Source organism: Nycticebus coucang, chromosome 2, assembly GCF_027406575.1.
Source record: "Nycticebus coucang isolate mNycCou1 chromosome 2, mNycCou1.pri, whole genome shotgun sequence".
Classification (NCBI taxonomy): Eukaryota; Metazoa; Chordata; class Mammalia; order Primates; family Lorisidae; genus Nycticebus; species Nycticebus coucang.
In genome coordinates, this window is record NC_069781.1 from 119,084,683 (window position 1) to 119,106,190 (window position 21,508).

General features: G+C 47.0%; 2 protein-coding genes across 2 annotated transcripts in view; one reads left to right on the forward strand and one right to left on the reverse strand.

Moving 5' to 3' along the window:
- The window catches only part of FANCI (FA complementation group I), an 85,973-nt gene extending 85,473 nt beyond the window's left edge, over window positions 1-500 (reverse strand). Inside the window, exon 1 of the mRNA XM_053581666.1 lies at window positions 418-500. The gene's annotated coding sequence lies outside the window, so the exon portion shown is untranslated. The remainder of the gene's footprint in view (window positions 1-417) is intronic.
- On the forward strand, window positions 35-20,160 carry RLBP1 (retinaldehyde binding protein 1). Its single transcript, XM_053581669.1, has 9 exons — window positions 35-95; window positions 8,998-9,184; window positions 11,534-11,626; window positions 11,895-12,023; window positions 13,239-13,443; window positions 15,868-16,046; window positions 18,220-18,378; window positions 19,409-19,519; window positions 19,818-20,160. The coding sequence occupies exons 3-9, from the start codon at window positions 11,615-11,617 to the stop codon at window positions 19,974-19,976; spliced, it is 954 nt and encodes a 317-aa protein (XP_053437644.1). The 5' UTR covers window positions 35-95; window positions 8,998-9,184; window positions 11,534-11,614; the 3' UTR covers window positions 19,977-20,160.
- Window positions 20,161-21,508: the final 1,348 nt, after the last annotated feature.

Consider the following 21,508-nt stretch of genomic DNA (forward strand, 5'->3'; position numbering starts at 1 on the left):
TTCGCGTCGCTAAGAAGGAATAAGCGCGGTGTGGGCCAGGCGTGCTCTGAACCGAGTCCAAACTCCATGCAAACGGCGCACAACAAACTTCCGCTGTGAGTTGTTAGTGAAGGCGGGAGGGACTAATTAACAGGCAGCCCCGTTTGTCTTTGCATTGGAAGTGCCTGGAAAGCAGATGCCGATTTCATACTCTACCAGGTGCTGGGGGCAGTAACCCCTCACAGGCAAGCCCCATACGGTTAGGGGGCTTCCCCCTCCACCGGCGTAATCCCAGCGTTTGGTACATAGCTTGGCAAAATACAGAAGACCCTTGATAGTGGACCACCCCCCTACATCAACTACTTCCTTAAGTTGACCCAGTTTTCATAGACCAGACAGGTATAAGTACGCATTTGTATAGTAGGCCTAGCTCCTTACATTGACCACCTCCGTGGGATGATCTGTATCCAGAGACAAAACCAGAGAAGGCGTAGACGGTCAAGGCCAGGTTAACAAAAACAAAGAACACACACAGAACGTGAAATGCCGTGTGGGGAGGAGGGGTGAGATACTGTTGCTTTCGTAGGGTAGGAAAGGGGCGTTGAATTTGATTGGTCCATTGCAATGCAAATTAGGTATTGAAAGCCGACCAATCAACATCATTCCAGCCCCTCTGCGCCACCATTCCTCTTTCCTGCAAAAGAGGTATTGAAATCTGACGAATCGGGTGGGTTTTGGGGGCATGTTCTTCCTCCCGGGCTCAGGGATTTGCGGGGAGGGTTTGTGTGTGTGCCTCGTTAGGCCCACCAACAACGCCTTAAAGGAACAACTGCAAGTAGAGTTAGGAGGACACAGGGATGGACCAAGAGCCTATTTTAAGTTGAGGAACCAGCTTGTGCAAAAGATCTGAGAACACAGAGCAAGAGAGCAGAGCCCCTGGCCAGTTCGGAAGGTGAAGATGCTTAGATAGAAATGGGAAACCATGGGTTTGTAATTCCTTTTCCTACTGGATTCAGTGGGGAAACCACTAAAGGGGAAGGATGTGATAGTAGTCACATTTAGAATGCTATCTCTGGCAGGTAAGTACTCAGAGATACTCCAAAAGAAAAGACCTTGTAATCACAGAACCAGCCCAATCTAGTTCATCCTTGTTTAATAAAATGGTGAGTTGTTCTTCAGTTGCTGGGGCTCCTGAGGTTGCAGGTCTAATAACCTGAACATGCCCACGTGAACCAGGTGTGCCCAATGTATGACCCTGACTGAGTAGGCTAGAACTAAAACGTTAACCATAGGTGGAACAAAAATGCTCCCTTGGAGGAACAGGGACTGAACTAAGGAAGCACCCCTTACTCCAATGTTCACAGCAGCTCAGTGCACAATTGCAAAGATGTGGAAACAACCCAAGTGCCCATTAACATATATGAATGTATTAATAAACTGTGGTATATGCATACAGTGGAATACTATTCAGCCATAAAAATGGAGCTTTTGCATCATTTGTAACAACCTAGATGGATTTGGAGAACATTTTCCTAAGTATCACAAGTCTGGGAAAAGAAGCATTGCATTTACTCAATACCAATTTAAAAACTAGGAGGTTGGCTCGGTGCCCATAGCACAGTGGTTATAGCGTCAACCACATGCACCAAGGCTGGCAGGTTCAAACCCACCTGGGCCAGTTAAACAAAATGACAACAGCAAAAAAAAATAGCTGGGCATTGTGGTGGGCGCCTATAGTCCCAGCTACTTGGGAGGCTGAAGCTAGATATTCACTTAAGCCCCAAGAGGTTAAGGTGCTGTGAGCTGTGACACCACAGCACTCTACTGAGGGCAACATAGTGAGACTGTCTCAAAGAAAAAACAAAAAAAAACTAGGAGGTTAACAATCACAGACCCACAAGACAGAAAAATCTCAATTAAATTCAAGGAAGGGGAAAGAGGGTTCAGTAGCCTCCCACCCAACAGGTACAATGCATAGATATACAGGCATAGGGCACAGCTACAACTCTAACTTTAACCTTTCGTGTGTAAATTATATAATCTAATGGTTTGTACCCTCGTATTAATCTGAAAATTTTAAATATAAATTAAATAAAACCTAGCATCATGGTGTTGGCTTCTATGTGCATCAGGAAGTGAGCCCATTAATTGCTTAGTAACAAACTGGGTGGGGGGTACTGACCCTTAGGAGGCTATTAGTTGCCCCACAGTTAGGTTGGTGGTGGCCCAAATGAGGCAGTGGACAGAAAGAAGTGGACTGCACACGAAAGATATTAGCAGGTAGACATAAGGAAACCCAAATGTTCAGTTCAGAGGATGTGCAGGAGGAGTTGAGGAATGTTCCGGTTTGAGTGAGTGGGGTGGGGCTGAAAGTCGATTTATACTTCCAGTTAACTAACAAAGAGAGCAGAAAAAGTGACGATGATGAGGCCTTCAGATGTGGACTTGCTCATTAGGTGGCAAGTGAAGGAATGCTAAGATCAGGGTGTAGGAGACTGAGCACCATGCTTATAAGAACAGTCACCAGTTTTTTTTTTTTTTTTTTTTTGAGACAGAGCCTCAAGCTGTCACCCTGGCTAGAGTGCTGTAGCATCACAGCTCACAGCAACCTCCAACTCCTGGGCTCAAGCAATTCTTCTGCCTCTGCCTCCCAAGTAGCTGGGATTACAGGCACCTGCCACAATGCCCAGCTATTTTTTTGGTTGCAGCTGTCATTGTTGTTTGGCGGGCCCAGGCTAGATTCAAACCGGCCTTCTCAGGTGTATGTGGCTGGCGCCTTAGCCGCTTGAGCCACAGGCGCCAAGCCGGCTGAGCCCAATCACCAGTTCTTGAAGGAAATGCTGAGAGCAGGATAGTCTCCTGGCTAGCCTAGAGATGGTTTGCGGCCTGGGGACAAGCCCTCAAGCAACTTAATGCTCTAATGAGATAAGATTGGGTGCTTGTTGGTAAGCAGATGTTGGATCTTGAACATTTGTGGTGCATCAGGATGGGAGTCGAGCCTGTGGGAAAAGAGCACATAGTGATTCTTAAGCACGTAGTCCTTGTACGTGGGGCCCCCCACACCTGTTGTATATCGTTTCAATAAATAGCCACAGGGGAGGTTACTCATGGCTCTCCTGCACCTCTGGGAGATCCTCACCTCTTGCAAGCTTGTACTTTCAGTGTACTGGTTGTTTTATGTGTGCGGCACTGGCGACACAGCGGCTCCTACATCAGGGCACACGTTCAGTCTGGCCCCTGACTTGACTTGCAGTCTTCAGGGGTGGGGTGAGTCTCCTTGCCAGTTCTGGAAGAACAGTGCCTCTCAACTGTCTAGACCTGATCCTTACTTACGGAGCTACTACATTTCTATCTCAATATTTAGCTGTGATAAGTGGCTAACATAGCAGCAGAGGTGGAAGATGATTCATAGCTCACTGCAACCTTAAAGCTGTGGGCTCAAGAGATCCTCCTGTCTCACCAGGAGGAGGTGAGATTGGCATACCACCAATCTCTGTTAATGTTTTTATTTTTATAGAGATAGGAGTGGGGGGTGGGTTATCTCAATATGTTACTCAGGCTGCTCTTCAACTCCTGGCCTCAAGGGATCCTCCTGCCTTGGCCTCCCACAGCGTTAGGATTACAGGCATGAGCCACATGCCTGGCCTACATTTCTAACATGCTTCCAGATGCTGCTAGTGCTGTTGGTATATGAACCACACTTGAATAGCAGCAAGGTTTAGACCAGCGCTGTCCACAAAAAATATAATGTGAGGCACACATGTCTTTTTAAACTTTAATATATCACATCAAAAGTAAATAGCGGCTAGGCACTGTGGCTCACGCCTGTAATTCTAGCACTCTGGGAGCCTGAGGCAGATGGGTTGCTGAGCTCACAGGTTTGAGATCAGCCTAAGCAAGAGTGAGACCCTGTCTCTAAAAATAGCCAGGCTATTTGATGTTCTTCAGTATCTTTTTGTGTAGGCGCCTATAGTCCCAGCTACTTGGGAGGCTGAGACAAGAGAATTACTTGAGCCCAAGAGTTTGAGGTTGCTGTGAGCTATGATGTCATAGCACTCTGAGGGAAACAAGTAACCCCCCCCACAAAAAAAAGTAAAAAAGCAGCAGGTGGAATTAATGCTAATATATTTTAACCTAATATATCCCAAACATGATCATTTCAGAATATTAAGCCGTATAAAAATTGTTTTTTTAAAGACATTTATTCAGCATCGTGACCAGACTATTCCATTTAGCAATCAACAGCATGGGTGCAAAAAAAAGTTTATGTGAAAACCTTTTGCTAGAATGCTAAACACCTTCCATAGACCATAACTAAAATAACCTGTGATACAATTAGTCACAAATACAGTCCTTGAGTTTTTTGCTCATATATGCGACTAATGTCTAAAACATGTCTTCTTTGTGGCAGCTAGGCCCTGCCACTCAATTGTGTTTGATTGAGTTCACAAATCTGTTATAACCTACAGCTTCCCTGTCACTTCTCTGGCTCTCCTCTCCTGCTAAGCTTTGTTTTCTGGGAATAATTAAAACCTTCTTCTGGGAGGCGCCTGTGGCTTGAAGGAGTAAGGCGCTGGCCCCATATGCCAGAAGTGGCGGGTTCAAACCCAGCCCTGGATAAAAACTACAAAAAAAAAAGCCAGGTGTTGTGGCGGGCACCTGTAGTCCCAGCTACTTGGGAGGCTGAGGCAAGAGAATCACTTAAGCCCAAGAGTTTGAGGTTGCTGTGAGCTGTGATGCCACGGCACTCTACCGAGGGCGACATAACAAGATTCTGTCTCAAAACAAACAAACAAAAAACCTTCCACTGCCATAGCTCCTGCTGCTTCTAGAACCACCATAGCCACCTTGGTTTCATTGTTTGGCAAAGTATTGGCCGGGTCGTCACCACTATAAGGGCCAGAGCATCAGGCTCCAAAATTTTCTTCCTTCATGGATCCAAAATTTGCAGACTGTCGTGGTTGCCAAAATTGTAGCTTCCACCACCTCCAGAATTGCTTCCATAATTACCAAGTCCATTGTTGTCATCCCCACTGCCACCCTATCCACCACCACGACTGCCACCAAAGCCACAATGACCATTGAAGTTTCCTCCATGGCCAAAGTTGTCATTGCCACCAAAGCCACCTCCATGACCCCCACCAAAGTTTCCAGAACCACTTCAACATCTTTGGCTCAATGAAGCACTAGCCAGTTCTCGCTTCAACAGGGCTTTCCTTACTTCACAGTGTGGCTCTTCACAGTATGGTATTTCTGAATGACAGTCTTATCCACAGAATCGTGGTCATCAAAGGTTGCAAAAGCAAAGCCCCTCTTCTTGCCACTGCCTCAGTTAGTCATGATTTCAATCACTTTGATTTCCCCATACTGTTCAAAATAGTCTCTTAGGTGATGTTCTTCAGTGTCTTCTTTAATGCCACCAATAAAGACCCTTTTCACAGTTAAATGGGCACCAAGTCTTTGAGAATCTTCTCTGGAGACAGCTCTCTTGGGTTCCGCAACTCTTCCATCACCTTGTCTGGCCTTGCATTCCTGACTGCATCCACCTTCACAGTGGCGTATGTGACAATTCCAAAGCCCCTAGAGCACTTAGTGTTCCCATCTCTCCCATTACCACACTGTCTGTGAGCATTCCCTATTGTTCAAAATGGCTCCTCAGACTCATCAGCTGGTTCAAAGCTCAACCCTCTGACAAAGAGCTTCCGCAGCTGTTCAGGCTCCTTAGGAGACTCTTAGAGATGAGGGCAGTGAAAAGAGGGACTTTAACGAAGCTTCTTCAGCAGCATCCACAAACAGAAAGGAGTAAGCTAGCACCTATCTCCAGGCAAAAATTATTAATGAGATATTTTACATTCTTTTTGCTGTTGTGTCTTTGAAATCTGACTTTGGACTTGAAATTTTTTTTTCTCTTTCTTGTGTGGTTTTTTTCCTTTTGAACTTGAAATTCTTTTTTTTTTTTTAGAGACAGAGTCGCCCTTGGTGGAGTGCTGTGACATCACAGCTCACAGCAATCTCCAGCTCTTGGGCTTAAGTGATTCTCTTGCCTCAGCCTCCCAAGGAGCTGGGACTACAGGTGCCCACCACAATGCCTGGCTATTTTTGTTGTTTTTGTTGTTGCAGTTTGGCCAGGGTTGGGTTTGAACCCGCCACCCTGGGTATATGGGTCTGGTGCCCCACTCACTGAGCCACAGGCGCCACCCTGGACTCAAAATTCTTATTACAAATACTTCATCACACAATTTACAGTTAAAAAAAATAGAATCACACAGCTAAGTTGATCTAAACCTTAAAAGTTTACCAAAAATGGAATTCAACATCAGTTTTTAAATTTAAGTTAATTAAAATTAAATACAATTTTAAAAGTTACATGTCACTAGTGGCTAGTGTATAGGATAGCACGGGAGAAGAATGATAGATATGAGAGATTCCCCAGCTCCAAAGAGGACTTAGGACAGAAACAGCCCAAAAGCCCAGGGAAAGGGATGTTAGAAGCAAAATTGCTCAAGATGTCTTAGGTGCCCCCCAAGATGTAAGTGCCAGGCATCCCAGCCTGCTCTGGAGGAAGGGGTCAGGAGAGGCAGGAAGGACAGGTGTTGGTCCCAGGGCCCTCTCCTTTAGGGACACGCTCGGTCCCATTGTGTCTGAAGAGGGCAAGAAGGAGGAGTAAAGAGATTCCAAACCTGCCAAAGTAACAAGCAAGAACTAGGCCAGACAAGGTAGCTCACTCCTGTAATCCTAGCACTCTGAGAGGCCAAGATAGGTGACTTGCTTGAGCTCAGGAGTTTGATACCAGCCTGAGCAAGAGGCTGTCTCTACTAAAAATAGAAAAACTAGCCAGGCATTAGCTGGGCATTGTGGCAGGTGCCTATAGTCCCCAGCTACTTGGGAGGCTAAGGCAGGAGGATCACTTGAGCTGAGGAGTTTGAGGTTGCTGTGAGTTGTCACACCATGGAACTCTAGCCTGGGGCAACAGAGTGTCTCAAAAATAAACAAAACAAAACATAAAAACCAGAACTATCTCTGAGGAAAATAAAAAAAACATTTCTGGGGCTGGATTCTGGAGAATGACCTATGTATAGGAGCTTGACACTCTCCTGGGCACCTTCAGGAACCTGGACCAGGGGTGGGCATTACAGGAAGCTGCTTGGAGCTCGGCACAAAAATGAGTTTTTAAACAAAGAGAACTGTCCAGTAGTGGACACAGGGAGCTTTCTGTCCTTGGAATTCTGGACAGAGAATGTTCTAAAGCAGTGTTTTTCAACTTTTTTTAATCTCATGGCACATTTGAACCTATAGTTAAACTTCCAAGGCACACTTAAAGTATATTGATCAAAAAAAAGAGTAAACAAAAAAGAATATACCGTGCTTGGAACTTCTTTTGAAAATAATTTAATTAATGATCTTTAAAAATTTTCATGGCACACCTAAGATCCTCTCATAGCACACCAGTATACTACAGCATACTGATTGAAAATCACTGTTCTAAAGGAATCACCTCCTCCCCACCCTAGTAGAATACCAGAGGAAGGCTGAGAAGCCACCTGTTCAGGGGCTGCCGCAGGGGTTCTTACTGTAGAGAGAGTCAAACACTATGATACTACGTGTATGAGTCTCCTCCAACTAGGTGTCTATTGATTCTGTATTTGGAGTGACAGCACTTACTGAGTACTTATTAAACATCAGACAGCTAAGCACCTGAGCTAAACACTTTGCTGCCATTTCATCCTCACTAAAGCCATGAGCCTGATCCTCTAGTCCAGGCGTCCTCAAACTGCGGCCCGTGGGCCACATGAAGTGGTGTGAATTGTATTTGTTCCCATTTTATTTTTTACTTCAAAATAATATATGTGCAGTGTGCATAGGAATTTGTTCATAGTTTATTTAAACTATAGTCCGGCCCTCCAACGGTCTGAGGGACAGTGAATTGGCCCCCTGTTTAAAAAGTTTGAGGACGCCTGCTCTAGTCATTCCCACTTTTCAGAGATTGAGTAACCGAGTGGTGAAGTAACTCCTCACAGCTGGAAGGTTCTGAGCCAGGATTTACAAGTGGGAAGTCTGGTTCCGGAGTACACACCCAACCGCTCCCCTTGGATTGCACCACACTGTCCAGAAGATGGGTCTCCAGCCTGAGCAAGAGCAAGATTCCATCTGTACTAAAAATAGAAAAATTGGCTGGGTGCTGTGGCTCATACCTGTAATCCTAGCACACTGAGAGGCCAAGGCAGGTGGATTGCTTAAGCTGAGGAGTTACATACCAACCTGAGCAAAAGTGAAACTCCCATCTCTACTAAAAATAGGAAAAATTAACCAGGTGTTGTAGTCCCAGCTACTTGGGAAACTGAGGCAAGAGGATCACTGTTACAAAGGAGTTTGAGGTTGCTATGAGCTATGACACCATGAAATTCTACCCAGGGTAACAGAGTGAGACTCAGTCTCAAAAATAAATAAATAAATAAAAATTAGCCAGGAGTTGTGGCAGGTGCCTGTAGTCTCGGCTACTTGGGGGGCTGAGGCAGGAGGATCACTTGAACTCAGAAGCCTGAAGTTGCTGTGAGCTAGGCTGATGCCACAGCACTCTAGCCTGAGCAACAGAGTGAGACTGTCTCAAAAAAAAGAAAAAGAAGAAGAAAAAGGTGGGTCTGCCTGTCCTGTCCTCTTCCTATTTGGCCTTTACCAGCTAAATTTCCCAGCTGATCACACTCACTATGGAGGCAGGAACTACCACATCAGGCCCTGCTGGCTAGAGGAGAGGGTGGGCAACAGACCTGGGTTTTTCAGAGCTGCCATTACATCTGTAATTACATTTACTGTTTCCCTTCATTTCTTTGCATGTCTTATGCTGGGGGTGCTCTCTCAACCCCCCTGGGATCTTGAGGAAGGAGAGGGCAGGGAAGAGGGAACAAGTTTGGCCCAGATCCCAGCCCCATGGCCCAGCTTCCACATGGCTGAGCAGGAGCATACAAAGGAGGGCTTTGATGCATCTCCAGCCAGGCTCAGGCCTCTCCCCTCTCCCCCCAGCTCTTCCCTTACCCGACTCTGGCCCTCCTATGAGCCCGATTTAACAGAAACTGGGCGGTGAGAAGTTCCTTGTGACACTCTAATCCCAACCTGCTGACTGAACCACGCCTCCAGTGGAGCCTACCTTCAGAGCTCCAGGACGATCCAGGTACCAGGTGGCCCCAAGGATGAGCTGCTGACCTGGTAGGTAAGTTGATACCAAGGACCTAGCTGGGCCAGGGAGCCCAGGACTGGGGTGAGGAGTTAAGGGGTGGGGAGACCACAACCCAGGCTGCCTGTAAAACAATGGACCATTCTCCAAGTTGAGCCAAACCAATCTCTAAAGGCAGATCTAGCAAACAAAAATATAGGACACCCAGTTAAATGTGTCCCACGCAAAATTTGGCATAACCTTATGCTAAAAAAGTGTATGTTGTTCCTCTGAAATTCACATTTTAGTGGGCATTCTGTATTTTAACTGGTAGCTCAAGATGACAGGGAATAGCATGGATGTGATATGAGGGGTAGGCTTTTTTTTTTTTTGCAAGTTTTGGCCAGGGCTGGGTTTGAACCCACCACCTCCGGCATATGGGGCCGGTGCCCTACACCTTTGAGCCACAGGCGTCGCCCCGGCATTTTTTTTTTTTTTATTGTACACAGTTTGTAAGTCCATATTTTTAAAAATCAAAGTTAATAGCTTGAGCATATTTAGAAAAGAGTTGCTGAACTGACCCTAGGCTTTTAAAGATCTAGGATCCTTTTCCAATGCTCTGCTTAACTGGCTGGGGTTGTCTAGCCACACTGTCCCTCCTGTCTAAGCTCCAAGGGACAGTTCTGTCAGCCTCTCCACTCCTGTTCCAACAAAGCCCAAGTGATATGATGCCACAGCACCATTCCAGTCGTCTGTCTCAATGCCCACATATTTGGACATATACTGGCCAGACAGATGGTGTAGATTTGGGTCCTGTGAATGGATCACAACCCCAGAACTTCCCTGTCCTTGCTGGGGCTGTGTATTGGGAGGGGAGGCAATAGAAGAACCTCAGATATTCCCTGGGATCCTCTAAGTCTCTTTGTGCAAGTTAGGGTAATGATAAGTTTGTTGCTAAAAAAGGGAAGGGGAACTAGGTTGTATAGCAAGACATAGTGCCAGGCAAATTGCACAAATTATATGGTCTTCATGACAATTCTTTTTGGTAGGTACTGTTATTATTTTCAATTTGCAGGTGAGGCCCAGAAAGGTTAAATAACTTACCAAGGTCTCACAGGTAGTAAATGGCAAAGCCTGTTTCAAACCCACATCTCCCTGACCTTCAAGGTTTGCCTGTAGATGTCTTGGCTCTAGGTGTCAAAACAGACTTGGTGTCAGGTAGGCACAGGTTCAAGTCTCAGTTCTGTGACTTACCAGCTATGAATAGGTGACCAAACTGACCAAAGCAATCTGGTCGAAGGCAGGAGATGGTGAAGTGTCATTGAAGGCACTGGGGCTTTTAGGTGGGAGGCAAGGAAACCTGGAAACAGAAGAACTGTCCAAAAACACCCAGTGGAGAAGCAGGTTATCATGTAGGCTGTGGATGCCATTTGTTCCAGGGGCCAAGCACCACTGACATATGCATTATTTAGTTACATCTCATAACCCTTTCATCCCATTTTACAGGACATAACGAAGACTTGGGTTAAATAACACAGCCTACAGGTGGAAGAGGTAGAATTTGAACCCAGATCTGACTTTTGAGCTGCACCAGTCAGCTGCTAGGTACTGACAAGAAGTCACAATTTTGGGTTTGACTCGTCATCCCTGGCTACCTTGAACCAGTCATTTATTCTCCTGGCCCTATTTCCTCCCATATAAAATGGGAATAAGGCCAGCCCTGGCTCTGAGATAATGGATCGGAAAATATTTAGCGCATCACAAAGCACAGAACACATGCGCAGTATTATGATTATGTAACTGGTCATCGCCCTTCCCAAGAATGAATGCACAGGGGAAAGGGTCATCCATCAGGCTGGGAAGTTTCTGAGGTACTCTTTTGGGATGGGGAAGAATGGCCATAGAAGGGACGAGGGATTGCTTTATCCTATAGTAATCAAGTGAGAATGGAGCCCAACTCTAGAATATTCCTAGCTGGGCCAACTCATCTTAACAGCTGAGGACTGAGGTACTTGTGGGTGTGTGCCCCTTCTCAAAGCAGTATTTCCCCAAAATACTGCTTTGATTTTTTGGAATTTTTTTTTTTTTTTCCAGAGGCCAGGTTTGAACCTGCCACCTCTGGAATATGGGGCCGGCACCGTACTCCTTTGAGCCACAGATGCCGCCCGATTTTTTGGATTTTTGTAGTCCAAAAATTGTGTTTTTCAGAGCCACCCAGGGGTGCTTACAACGGCATATTCCTGGGACCTAGGCCAGATCTCCAGAGTCAGAATCATGGCCCAGAGACCTCCATTTCTAACAAATGCCCTAGGTGATTCTGATGCAAATGAAAGTTTGGGACCCACAATTCTGAGACAATAGCAGAATGGTTTCTCTACCCACTGCAGCCCTGACTTCTTCTCCTAGGGAAGGGGACACCTAAAGAGGACAGGACAGAGGAAGCAGGCCCTTCTTTACCCAAGGACTTAAGAGTCTTCCAGAGACAGTATGTCAGAGGGGGTGAGTACCCTGTACCCTAAAGCTCTCCTTCCCTGACCTTTCCCCCTTTCTCTCTCTCCCTTCTTCCCTACTTCTCTATCATCTCCTCTGCCCAGCATTATAGGCACACACCCCTACAACCTCTCTATTGGCCCTGACCTCTGCATAGTGGGAGTTGTAACAATGACCTTGAGCAAAAGCACTTGTGCAGGTTCTAAGAAGGTCCATTTGCCTGATTAGGTCAGGATTCTGGGGGGATGTTCCCACTTCTTAACTCTCTTCTGCCCAGGTGGGCACATACCGTGTGGTCCCCGAAGAGGAACAGGAGCTCCGTGCCCAACTGGAACAGCTCACAACCAAGGACCATGGGCCTGTCTTTGGCCAGTGCAGCCAACTGCCCCGCCACACCTTGCAGAAGGTGAGATGTCTAGGGGTGTGGGGAGGAACAGCCCAGGGAAGCAACATAAAGGGAATGTGATAGCGTCCTCTCTCCTATAAACCTGGATCTCTGGGTCATCTTGGACCTGACAGATTGGCCTGTCCTAGGGGCCATCCTGGAGGTCAGGGCTATGGGAGCAACTGGGCTGCCCAGACACCCAGGCTAGCCTAAGCTATGACTACAGCCTGGAGCCTCTGGAGTAGGAATTATCCTGGACTCTGATCAGAGGAGCACTGGTTTGGAAGTGACCCTGGGGAACAGGGATCCAACTTCTACCCCTGCTGGATAGACAGGAGGCCAGAACCAGACCTATTTCCAACTTGCTGTGTGACCTCAAGCAAATTGCTTTCCTTCTCTGAGTCTTGCCTTTTTTTACCTATGAAAGATGGTTGTTGGACTAGCTCAGAGATGATCAGACTATGCTCCATGGAGGCTGGCAGAGCTGTCTTGGGCGTGCTGGGGAGGATGAGAAGCAGCTGAGCTGAGCTGGGACTTCTGGCTTCCCTCTCTGCTTCCAGGGACATCTCAAGGGAAAGGTGCTATTAGTTCCATCTCACTTGACCAGCTCCATCTTCCCCATCATGCTATCCAGGGAGACAGTTGCCCCAGGAACACTTGAATTCTCCTGGCCCAGCAAAGGGGAGGAACGTGAGGCTCTGGGGAAGGAAGCAGTTTGCCATCTGTTGGGGTGGTGGGGGGATGTTTTTGAAAAGATCAGAATCAAGCCTGGGAAGCAGTAGAGCAAGTAGGAATTTCAGCTCCACCCCTGTCTAGGTAACTGTGGGCAGGAATATCTTTATGAGCCTCAGTGTGCTCATCTGAGAGATAGGAATGAGAATACCAACCATGGAGGATCATAGCAAAGATTTAAAAAACAGCGCATTCAAAGGACTCAGCAGGGTGCCAAGTAAAGGCTCAGCAAGTACAGGCAGTGATTGTTAGAAGCTTTTATACAGCTGGCTATCTCCTGCAAACAAACCCAGGATGAGCAGTTTGACCTAGTTTTCTCCAAATGCAACAATCTGAGGTGCTGCCGATGCAGATACTGCCTCTGTGGGCAGAAGGGTGAGGACCCCCGCTGCAGACCCCTTGTCTCTCTGATCCAGTTTGGCTCTGGTGGGAGACTCATCATTTATGTGACTGCGTCACAGGCTTCTACCTCTCACTTGGTGTCCACACTCTACCCTGTTCTAGGCCAAGGATGAGCTGAATGAAAGGGAGGAGACTCGTGAGGAGGCTGTGCGAGAGCTGCAGGAGCTGGTGCAGGTGCAGGCGGCTTCTGGGGAAGAATTGGCCCTGGCCGTGGCCGAAAGGGTGCAGGAAAAGGACAGTGCCTTCTTCTTGCGCTTCGTCCGTGCACGGAAATTCAACGTGGGCCGAGCCTATGAGCTGCTCAGAGGTGAGGCCTGCACAGGCAGGACAGCCCTGGGAAGTCAGGAGGAGGTCCTAAGGACAGTTCACCCTTGCCCAGGCACTAAGGAGGTCTGCTGTGGGCAAGTCAGTTTCTCTGAGCCTCAGTATCCTTACCTGTAAAATGTGTGTGTGTGTGTGTGTGTGTGTGTGTAAACTAAATAGCCTTCAAGTTCCCTTTCAGCTCTGACAATGAACGAATGAATGAATGGAGTCTTTCAGGACCTAATTCCTAGAGGTCTGGCTCCTCTCTCTACTCTCTCCCAGTCTTGGGACTCATTGAGTAGAACTGGGGCACCCAATGTGGGTGATAAGAGGAGGAATTTCCCCTCCACCACCCCCACTCAGAACCTAGGCTTTGGCTCTGAATGCTACAGGGAGATGGATGCATGGCTCACTCACTGCAGTTACCAAAACCTCATGTATGGAGGAACAGAAGATGGTGCCAGGCCTGGGAAAGAACCCCAGAGACAGAATGGCCTTGGCATTGCTGGCTGGATGAAGATAAGTTCCCTAAAAAAAAAAAAAAATCAAGAGCGCCAGCCCCAAATACCAGAGGTGGTGGGTTCAAACCAAGCCCCGGCCAAAAAAGAAAAAAGAAAGAATTAAATATGCATGATGTTTGTTCAGAAGTGTGCTCAGTGCCACACTGTGGAAAAAAAGAGGTGAGCACATGACTGGGTCGAGTCTCCACGGTTTCTCTGGGCTGGGTGGACACAGGTCAGGCCATTGGCTCCTCTTACACAGAAGCCAGTAAGAACAAAGGCATCACCTAGGGAGAGGATACCCTGATGGAGTATTTGGAGAATCCCAAGAAGTACATCCCTGGAACAAAAATGACGTTCATGGGCACTAAGACAAGAGAAAGGGCAGACTCAACAGCTTATCTCAAAAAAGCTACCAATGAAGAATCGTTGGCCACTGCCTTATTTATTACAAAACAGAAATGTCTCATGGCTTTTTTTTTTTTATGTGTACCATAATTTGATGTACCAGAATTCAGATCATGAATGATTGTATTTTTGTGGGACAGCCCTGATTTAACTAAGACTGGCTTGTGACTAAATGAATATGACCAAGCTTTTGGATTTTGATAGTGATTCCAATTCAGTAAATCCGATCACTGTTTTCCCCTTCTAAAGATATGACTGGATTAATTTGTAATGTTCAATTTTTCACAAAATCTAAAAAAGAAAAAATCAAGTCTTTGGTGCTGGGAAGGAAAGGGTTGAACAGGCCCTTTGTAGGCTAATGATTTTCCTTGTCTCCCTTCTTCCTCAAATGTTAATTCCATGTCATGCTGAGCTGACCATGTTTTAGGCCAAAGGATGCAACAGAGAACAAAACAGACAAGAATCCCTTTCCCTCATGGACCTTATATTCTAATGGTGGAAATAATAAGCCAGATAAGTAAGATCAAAAATACAGCAGAAGCTGACCACCAAGGGACCATAGCAAACTAGTCAACATATGGAGGTGGTCAAAAACAAGGAACTAGGCCTGCTGTACTGATATGTACATATGGTGCATGTCCAGTCTATGAAAATTAGGTAACTTGAGGACGTGGTCAATGTAATCGGCTGTGGAGGTTCTATTATATATAGAATGTTAGATAAAGAATAGAGAGAAAAGTAAGAGAAGGGGACATAAAGACTTAAGGGGTTGAAGTTTTCGGTAACATGGCCAGAAAGACCCACGGCCTAGAGAACTTTTGAAGAAAAACCTCATAGAGATGAGACATCTGTGAGGAAGGACAGTTGTGGGAGAGGGAACAGCAAAGACAGCTCAAGGTGGTGGGATGTCCCTGGAGTGTTCTAGAATAGTCAGGAAGGTGGTGTGGCATTCCCTTGGCCATTGCTTCCCAAACACCTTCTCTGGGCCCAGCCCCCCTTGGGGCTTAAGTCTGGTTGCACAGACAGCACCCCAAAGGCAGGGGCCTGTTCAGGATGGGTAAGGATGGAGTTCGTCGGCAATAGAGGTGCTGCTGGAATCAGGAAGAAGGGCCTCTGTCCTGCTTGGGGTTTGGATTTTATCTCAGGGGCTCTCCTCTAGCCTTGCTCACACCTCCACTCAGCTAACCCTGTGCCCAGTGAAAAACCTGTGCTTTGTCCCCAGGGGAAAGAAAATAACTAGAACTTGTCCTCATACTTGGCCCATACCTCATGTTTTTACAGTGTATAGACCTTGAGTCTCATTTGATTGCCACAACAATTTGTTGGAGCTAAGTCAATATTATTATACAATTTTGGGGGAGAGAAAACATTGGACTCAGGTTAGTCTACCTGGCTTCATCACACACCAGACATATGCGGAAGAGCCTGGAAGAGATCAGTTCTCTGACTCCCACCAGGTGGGATGCAGTAGGGATGGGATGGCTCCTTAAGGGGTTCCTCATCGGCTCTCCCTCCTCCAGGCTATGTGAACTTCCGGCTGCAGTACCCTGAGCTCTTTGATAGCCTGTCCCTGGAGGCTGTCCGCTGTACCATTGAGGCTGGCTACCCTGGTGTCCTTTCCAGTCGGGACAAGTATGGCCGAGTGGTCATGCTCTTCAACATTGAGAACTGGCAAAGTCATGAAATCACCTTTGACGAGGTCAGTGGGGATTCACTTGGCTCATTCCCACTCCATGGGCTGGGCTCCCTTTCCCAATCTTGGCCTCTACTGCAACCTCAAACCCCTGGGCTCAAGAGAGCCTCTTGCCTCAGTCTTCAGAGCAGATGGGATTATAGGTGCCTCCACATGGTTGGGACCTCATTCCTGGCTTCCCAGTAGCTGAGATCTGTGAAAGGAAAAGGTGGACAGCCACTTGCCACCAGACCCTTTCTAGGCAGGGGGAAAATTCCTAGGATGTCTAGAGCAGCTGCAAAACCCAGAAACTTTGCAGGTGGGACCTGCTGACCAATAAATAGTACATGGCTATTCTCAAATATTCCCATCAAGGGTCAAGTGGGGGTAACAACTGAGGGCCCCAAGCTGGGGTGGCCCAGCCAAATGCTAAAAGCTGAGAGAAACAGAACAGGAATTAGTGGATTGGGGACTAAAAGCGATTCTAGAAAGCAAAGAGCTTCCAAACAGTTTAAAAACCTGAGTTCTTTGTACTATATGTATGCAATTTTGCTTGTCTGAGACCTTAAGAAGGCTTCCCCAAGTGGGGGGGGACTTAGGGTTTATCGAGAAAACTTTGGCATGTACCACTGAGCATGAAAAAGATTTTTTTAATTAAAAGGTACAAACTCATTTTACAAAATGCTATCCAGTTTTGTAAAACTTTTGTTTTTCTTTTTTAGAGACAGAATCTAACTCTGTTGCTCTGGATAGAGTACTGTGGCATCTTAGCTCACAGCAACCTCAGACTCTTGGGTTCAAGCGATCCTCTTGCCTTAGCCTTCTGAGTAGCTGGGACTTCAGGCACCCACCATGACGCCCAGCTAGGTTTTTCTTTTTTTCTTGAGACAGAGTCTCACTTGGTCATCCTCGGTAGGGTGCTATGGCATCTTAGCTCACAGCAACCTCCAAGTCTAGGGTTCAAGTCATCCTCTTGCCTCAGCCTCCCAAGTACCTGGAACTACAGGAGCCTGACACAACACCCAGCTATTTTTTATTATTTTATTTTATTTTATTTTTTTTGGCCAGGGCTGGGTTTGAACCCGCCACCTCCAGCATATGGGACCGGCACCCTACTCCTTGAGCCACAGGTGCCGCCCCCAGCTATTTTTTAGAGACAGGTCTCACTCTGGCTCAGGCTAGTCTCGAACCTGTGAGCTCAGGCAATCCACCTGCCTCAGCCTCCCAAGTGCTGGGATTACAGGCGTGAGCCACTGCACCCAGCTAGTTTTTCTATTTTTTGTAGAGATGGGGTCTTGTTCTTGCTTAGGCTGGTCTCAAACTCTGAGCTCAAACAATCCACCTGCCTCAGCATCCCAGAGTGCTAGGATTCAGGTGTGAGCTACTATGCCCAGCCCTTGTCTCAAGCGACTTTTTTTTTTTTTTGAGACAGAGTCTTACTGTGTTGCCCTCCGTAGAGTGTTGTGGTGTCACAACTCACAGCAACCTCAAACTCTTGGGCTTAAGTGATTCTCTTGCCTCAGCCTCCCAAGTAGCTGGGACTACAGGTGCCGGCCACAACACCCCACTATTTTTGTTGTTGTTGTTGTTGCAGTTGTCATTGTTGTTTGGCAGGCCCGACCTGGGTTCAAACTTGCCCCCTCTGGTTATGTGGCTGGCACCTTAGCCACTTGAGCTATAGGCACTGAGCCTCAAAACTACTTCTTAAAAAGTCCATCTCTTTTCTTCTTCTTCTTCTTCTTCTTTTTTTTTTTTTAAGACAGAATCTCACTCTGTTGCTCAGGCTAGAGTGCCATGATGTCAGCCTAGCTCACAGTGACCTCAAACTCTTGGGTCCCAATGATCCTCCTGCCTCAGCCTCCTGAATAGCTGGGACTACAATGCTCAGCCATTTTTTAATTTTTTTTTATTTTTAGAGACAGAGTGACCCTCTTGCTCAAGCTGTTCTCAAATTCCTGAGCTCAAGGGATCCTCCCACCTCAGCCTCCCAGAGTGCTAAGATTTCAGGCAAGAGCCACCACACCAGGCCTCAAGATTTTTTTCTTGGTATACATTCACAGAGGCAGAATGCCCCATATGGACAAATCCTTTGACAAATTACCTCAAGTAAAAAATTTATCAGTTAGCTCTCTCCTCAGAAACTCGAACCTTAATTATCTTTATGGGTTGGATCTTACAGCCTGTTCACTCTGTGCTCAAGATCTTACAGGCCTATTGCTTCATCCTGGAGAAGCTACTGGAGAATGAGGAAACTCAGATTAATGGCTTCTGCATCATTGAGAACTTCAAGGGCTTTACCATGCAGCAGGCTTCTGGGCTCCGGACTTCTGATCTCAAGAAGATGGTGGACATGCTCCAGGTGAGGCGTTAGGAGCCTGTCCCCTAGGAGCCTCTCAGAGATGGGGAGGCTGAAAGGCTGGCCTGGTTTCTTGGTTTCAGGGTGCTGGTAGGGACCTAAGAAATCGACCACTTAGTGCCATAAAGAGCATTGACAGCCATAATCCCAGCCATGACAATTTGCCAAGTATTCACGTTTGTGTTTGTTATTGACTCCTCAGCAGCATTCATTCTCTCCCTGCTTCCCTGGTTCATTGTATAAACCTAGAAACTGAGGCTCAGAGATTTAAATGACTTCTCAAGGTCACATAGCAATAAAGTTGTAGAGACCAAACTTGAACGTGTATCTTCTGACCAGGAATCCCATGCTCTCCATCCACATATATCATGGCTGCCTCTCTTTGAATGCGGATTTACCCTGAGAAAAAGATATCACCGGGTGGTGCCTATGGCTCATGTAGTAGGGTGCCAGACCCGTATACCAGAGGTGGTGGGTTTAAACCCAGCCCCAGTTGAAAAAAAAAAAAAGAGAGAGATCACCAACCCTCCTTGAAAGCTCTACATACGTGTATGGACGTGTCAGGAGTCCTTTCTGAAAGCTACCCTAGGTCTGCTCTGTGGGTTTCTGGGAAAGGAGGGGTGGATCCTGGGAGGAACTGAAGGACAATGAGGCAGAGCCATGGTTTCCCCCAGGTGTATGAGAATTTGTAGTACACTCAGCAGGTAAGTGGGTTTGAGGAAAAATCAGTCAATAAAAAAAACCAAGCAATGCTACCATTTAAATTTCTTGACCTCAATTCCAATGTTTTTTTGCATTAGACAGGGTTGGGCTGTATGACTTCTGGGGCTTCCTCCCTGCAGTTTGGAGCCAGGGTGAATCCAGGGCTCCCAAGTTGCTGGCCCACAGATGGATCCTTTAGTGGGTTCTCCTTCAGGAAAATCGTGCATGCTGGCCTGTCTGTCCTTATGTTGTGGGGAGAGGCATTGGGGCTGAGTGGAAGCCTCTGAGGTCACAGGGGCCATGGGGTGGGGATTGTTCTCTGTCATTACAGGATTCCTTCCCAGCCCGGTTCAAAGCCATCCACTTCATCCACCAGCCATGGTACTTCACCACGACCTATAATGTGGTCAAGCCCTTCCTGAAGAGCAAGCTGCTCCAGAGGGTGAGTATATGTCCTGACCAGGGAAGGTGCTCAGCAAGTGAGTCAGTGAGCAAATGTGGGCAGGAGCAGAAAGGAGCTGCTGAGATCAGAGGGTGGAGTAGGGCCTTCTCTGGAGTCATCCTCACACACTTTGTACTATGGTCCTGAACTGAGTGGATGCCACTGACACCACAGTGTATAGGAACATAGAGAGGGATGTCACCAGCCATAGATGGCACACTGGGGGGGTCTGTCCTCTTGTCTGCCTCATCCCTCATTGAGCATCTCCTGCTCAGCTGTGTCTCCTTTGCCCCTGCAGGTCTTCGTCCATGGGGATGACCTCTCTGACTTCTTCCAGGAGATTGATGAGAACATCCTACCCTCTGACTTTGGGGGCACACTGCCCAAATATGATGGCAAAGTGGTTGCCGACCAGCTCTTTGGGCCCCGCGTCCAAGCTGAGGACACAGCCTTCTGAGGACATCTCCTGCCATCTGAACTGTAGTTAGGATCCCTCGGCCTCCCCTCAGTTGTCCTGGCCCATGGCTGAGAAAGGGCTGCCTGAACGGACTATGTGTCCCCTAAGCTTCGGTGAGGTCAGGTGTCACCTTCTGTCCAAGTTGGGGGAGCAGTACAGAAGGGGAAATTCTCATGAACAAGAAGAATTGGGGGCAGTTATATTCCTACCTGCCCTTAATGCTTTAGAAGGGTGACTTTTGTGTGAGTTTGTATTTTGTAGACTTTAATTAAGCATCTCAATTTCCTTTGCTACTTGGGGTTTATGAAAACAGGCAAAGAGGCTGAGTTAAAAGTCCCATCCCCAAAATACAATAAATAGGATATAAAAGAGGGAGGATGTAAGTTCAAATGATTCTGCAAACGTAGTAATCTTGGTGGCCTATTGGCAGGCAGGGGGTTTTCCATGCTGAATTCCAAAGCAGAAGCAGCCCTGAAGCAGCTTCTTTCTGGGGTGGTCTGTTCCCTTCAGTCAGGGCAAGTGTGATGTATGTAGAGATGGTTGGGAGCTTGGGCCTCTTTCCAGAATGGAGGGCACGTCCCCCTTCATCTGTCTGGGGGGGAGTGTCTCTGTCTTCCTTCCCTAGATGGAGGGTTTTACTTAGATTTACAGGTGACGTCTTCTCTGAGCACTCTCTCAGCCCTCATGTTGTGCAGTTAAAGCTCTTTCGTGTCTTCAGTCTCAGGCACTTTCAGTGATGAACTCTCACTTTCCAAATCTGCATATTTCGATTTTGACAAATACAAGTGCTTTCTGTCTATAGACGTGGCTTTCTTCAAGTGCCTGGTGATTGGTGAGTGTGGGCTCATGTTTGTAGGTGAGAACCCCTGTTGGAAGCCTGTGTTTGCTGAGTATGCTGTATCTCTTCTGGGTCTGGGGCTCTCAGACATTGACTGATACTTCTCCCAAGATGCTACACTTACGTTCCCACATGGAAGCAGACACTTGTTGCTTTTATCTGGCTAGTGGTAGAGCCTCAAGGTAGGTGAGGGTTGACTGGCCTAGTTGGTCCCACTCAGGTAACTCAATGAATCAACCCAGGACTTGTCTGCTCTTGCCTGTAAGGCCACCCCTCTCCTATGGGTGCGGAGTACCCTGGATGGTATACCCACCTATTAGCGCAGGACCTTACATCTGTTCCTGGACGTCAAGTTCAATCCAGTCCCATCTGCTTTCCCACCATTGGGAATTTCTCTGATCCACCAAGAGTTCTCTTTCTTGTTTTCCAGTGGGGCTATGACATGTTACATGTATATGCAAATATACATACATATGCATTCATTGCTTACATTCTTTCTTTCCTAGGGTTTGCATTGTATGCTTATTACCCAAGTAACTTCCTTCTTTATAACGTTCACAGTGAGCAATCCACGGTCATATATGATGTTTATAGAGGACTTCTGAGCTAGAGAAGGAATCGTAGCAAATTATTATTGGCAGAAGGGTGGGAGGTTAACCAGTGATAATTTCCTTTCAAAAGCTGAAGCTTCCTT

Bases quoted from the DNA above. Each gene is read 5' to 3' on its own strand.
- RLBP1 (XM_053581669.1), top strand. The intron at 16,047-18,219 runs GTCAGTGGGGAT...TCTGTGCTCAAG, and splicing joins ATGAAATCACCTTTGACGAG to ATCTTACAGGCCTATTGCTT. The intron at 18,379-19,408 runs GTGAGGCGTTAG...CTGTCATTACAG, and splicing joins AGATGGTGGACATGCTCCAG to GATTCCTTCCCAGCCCGGTT.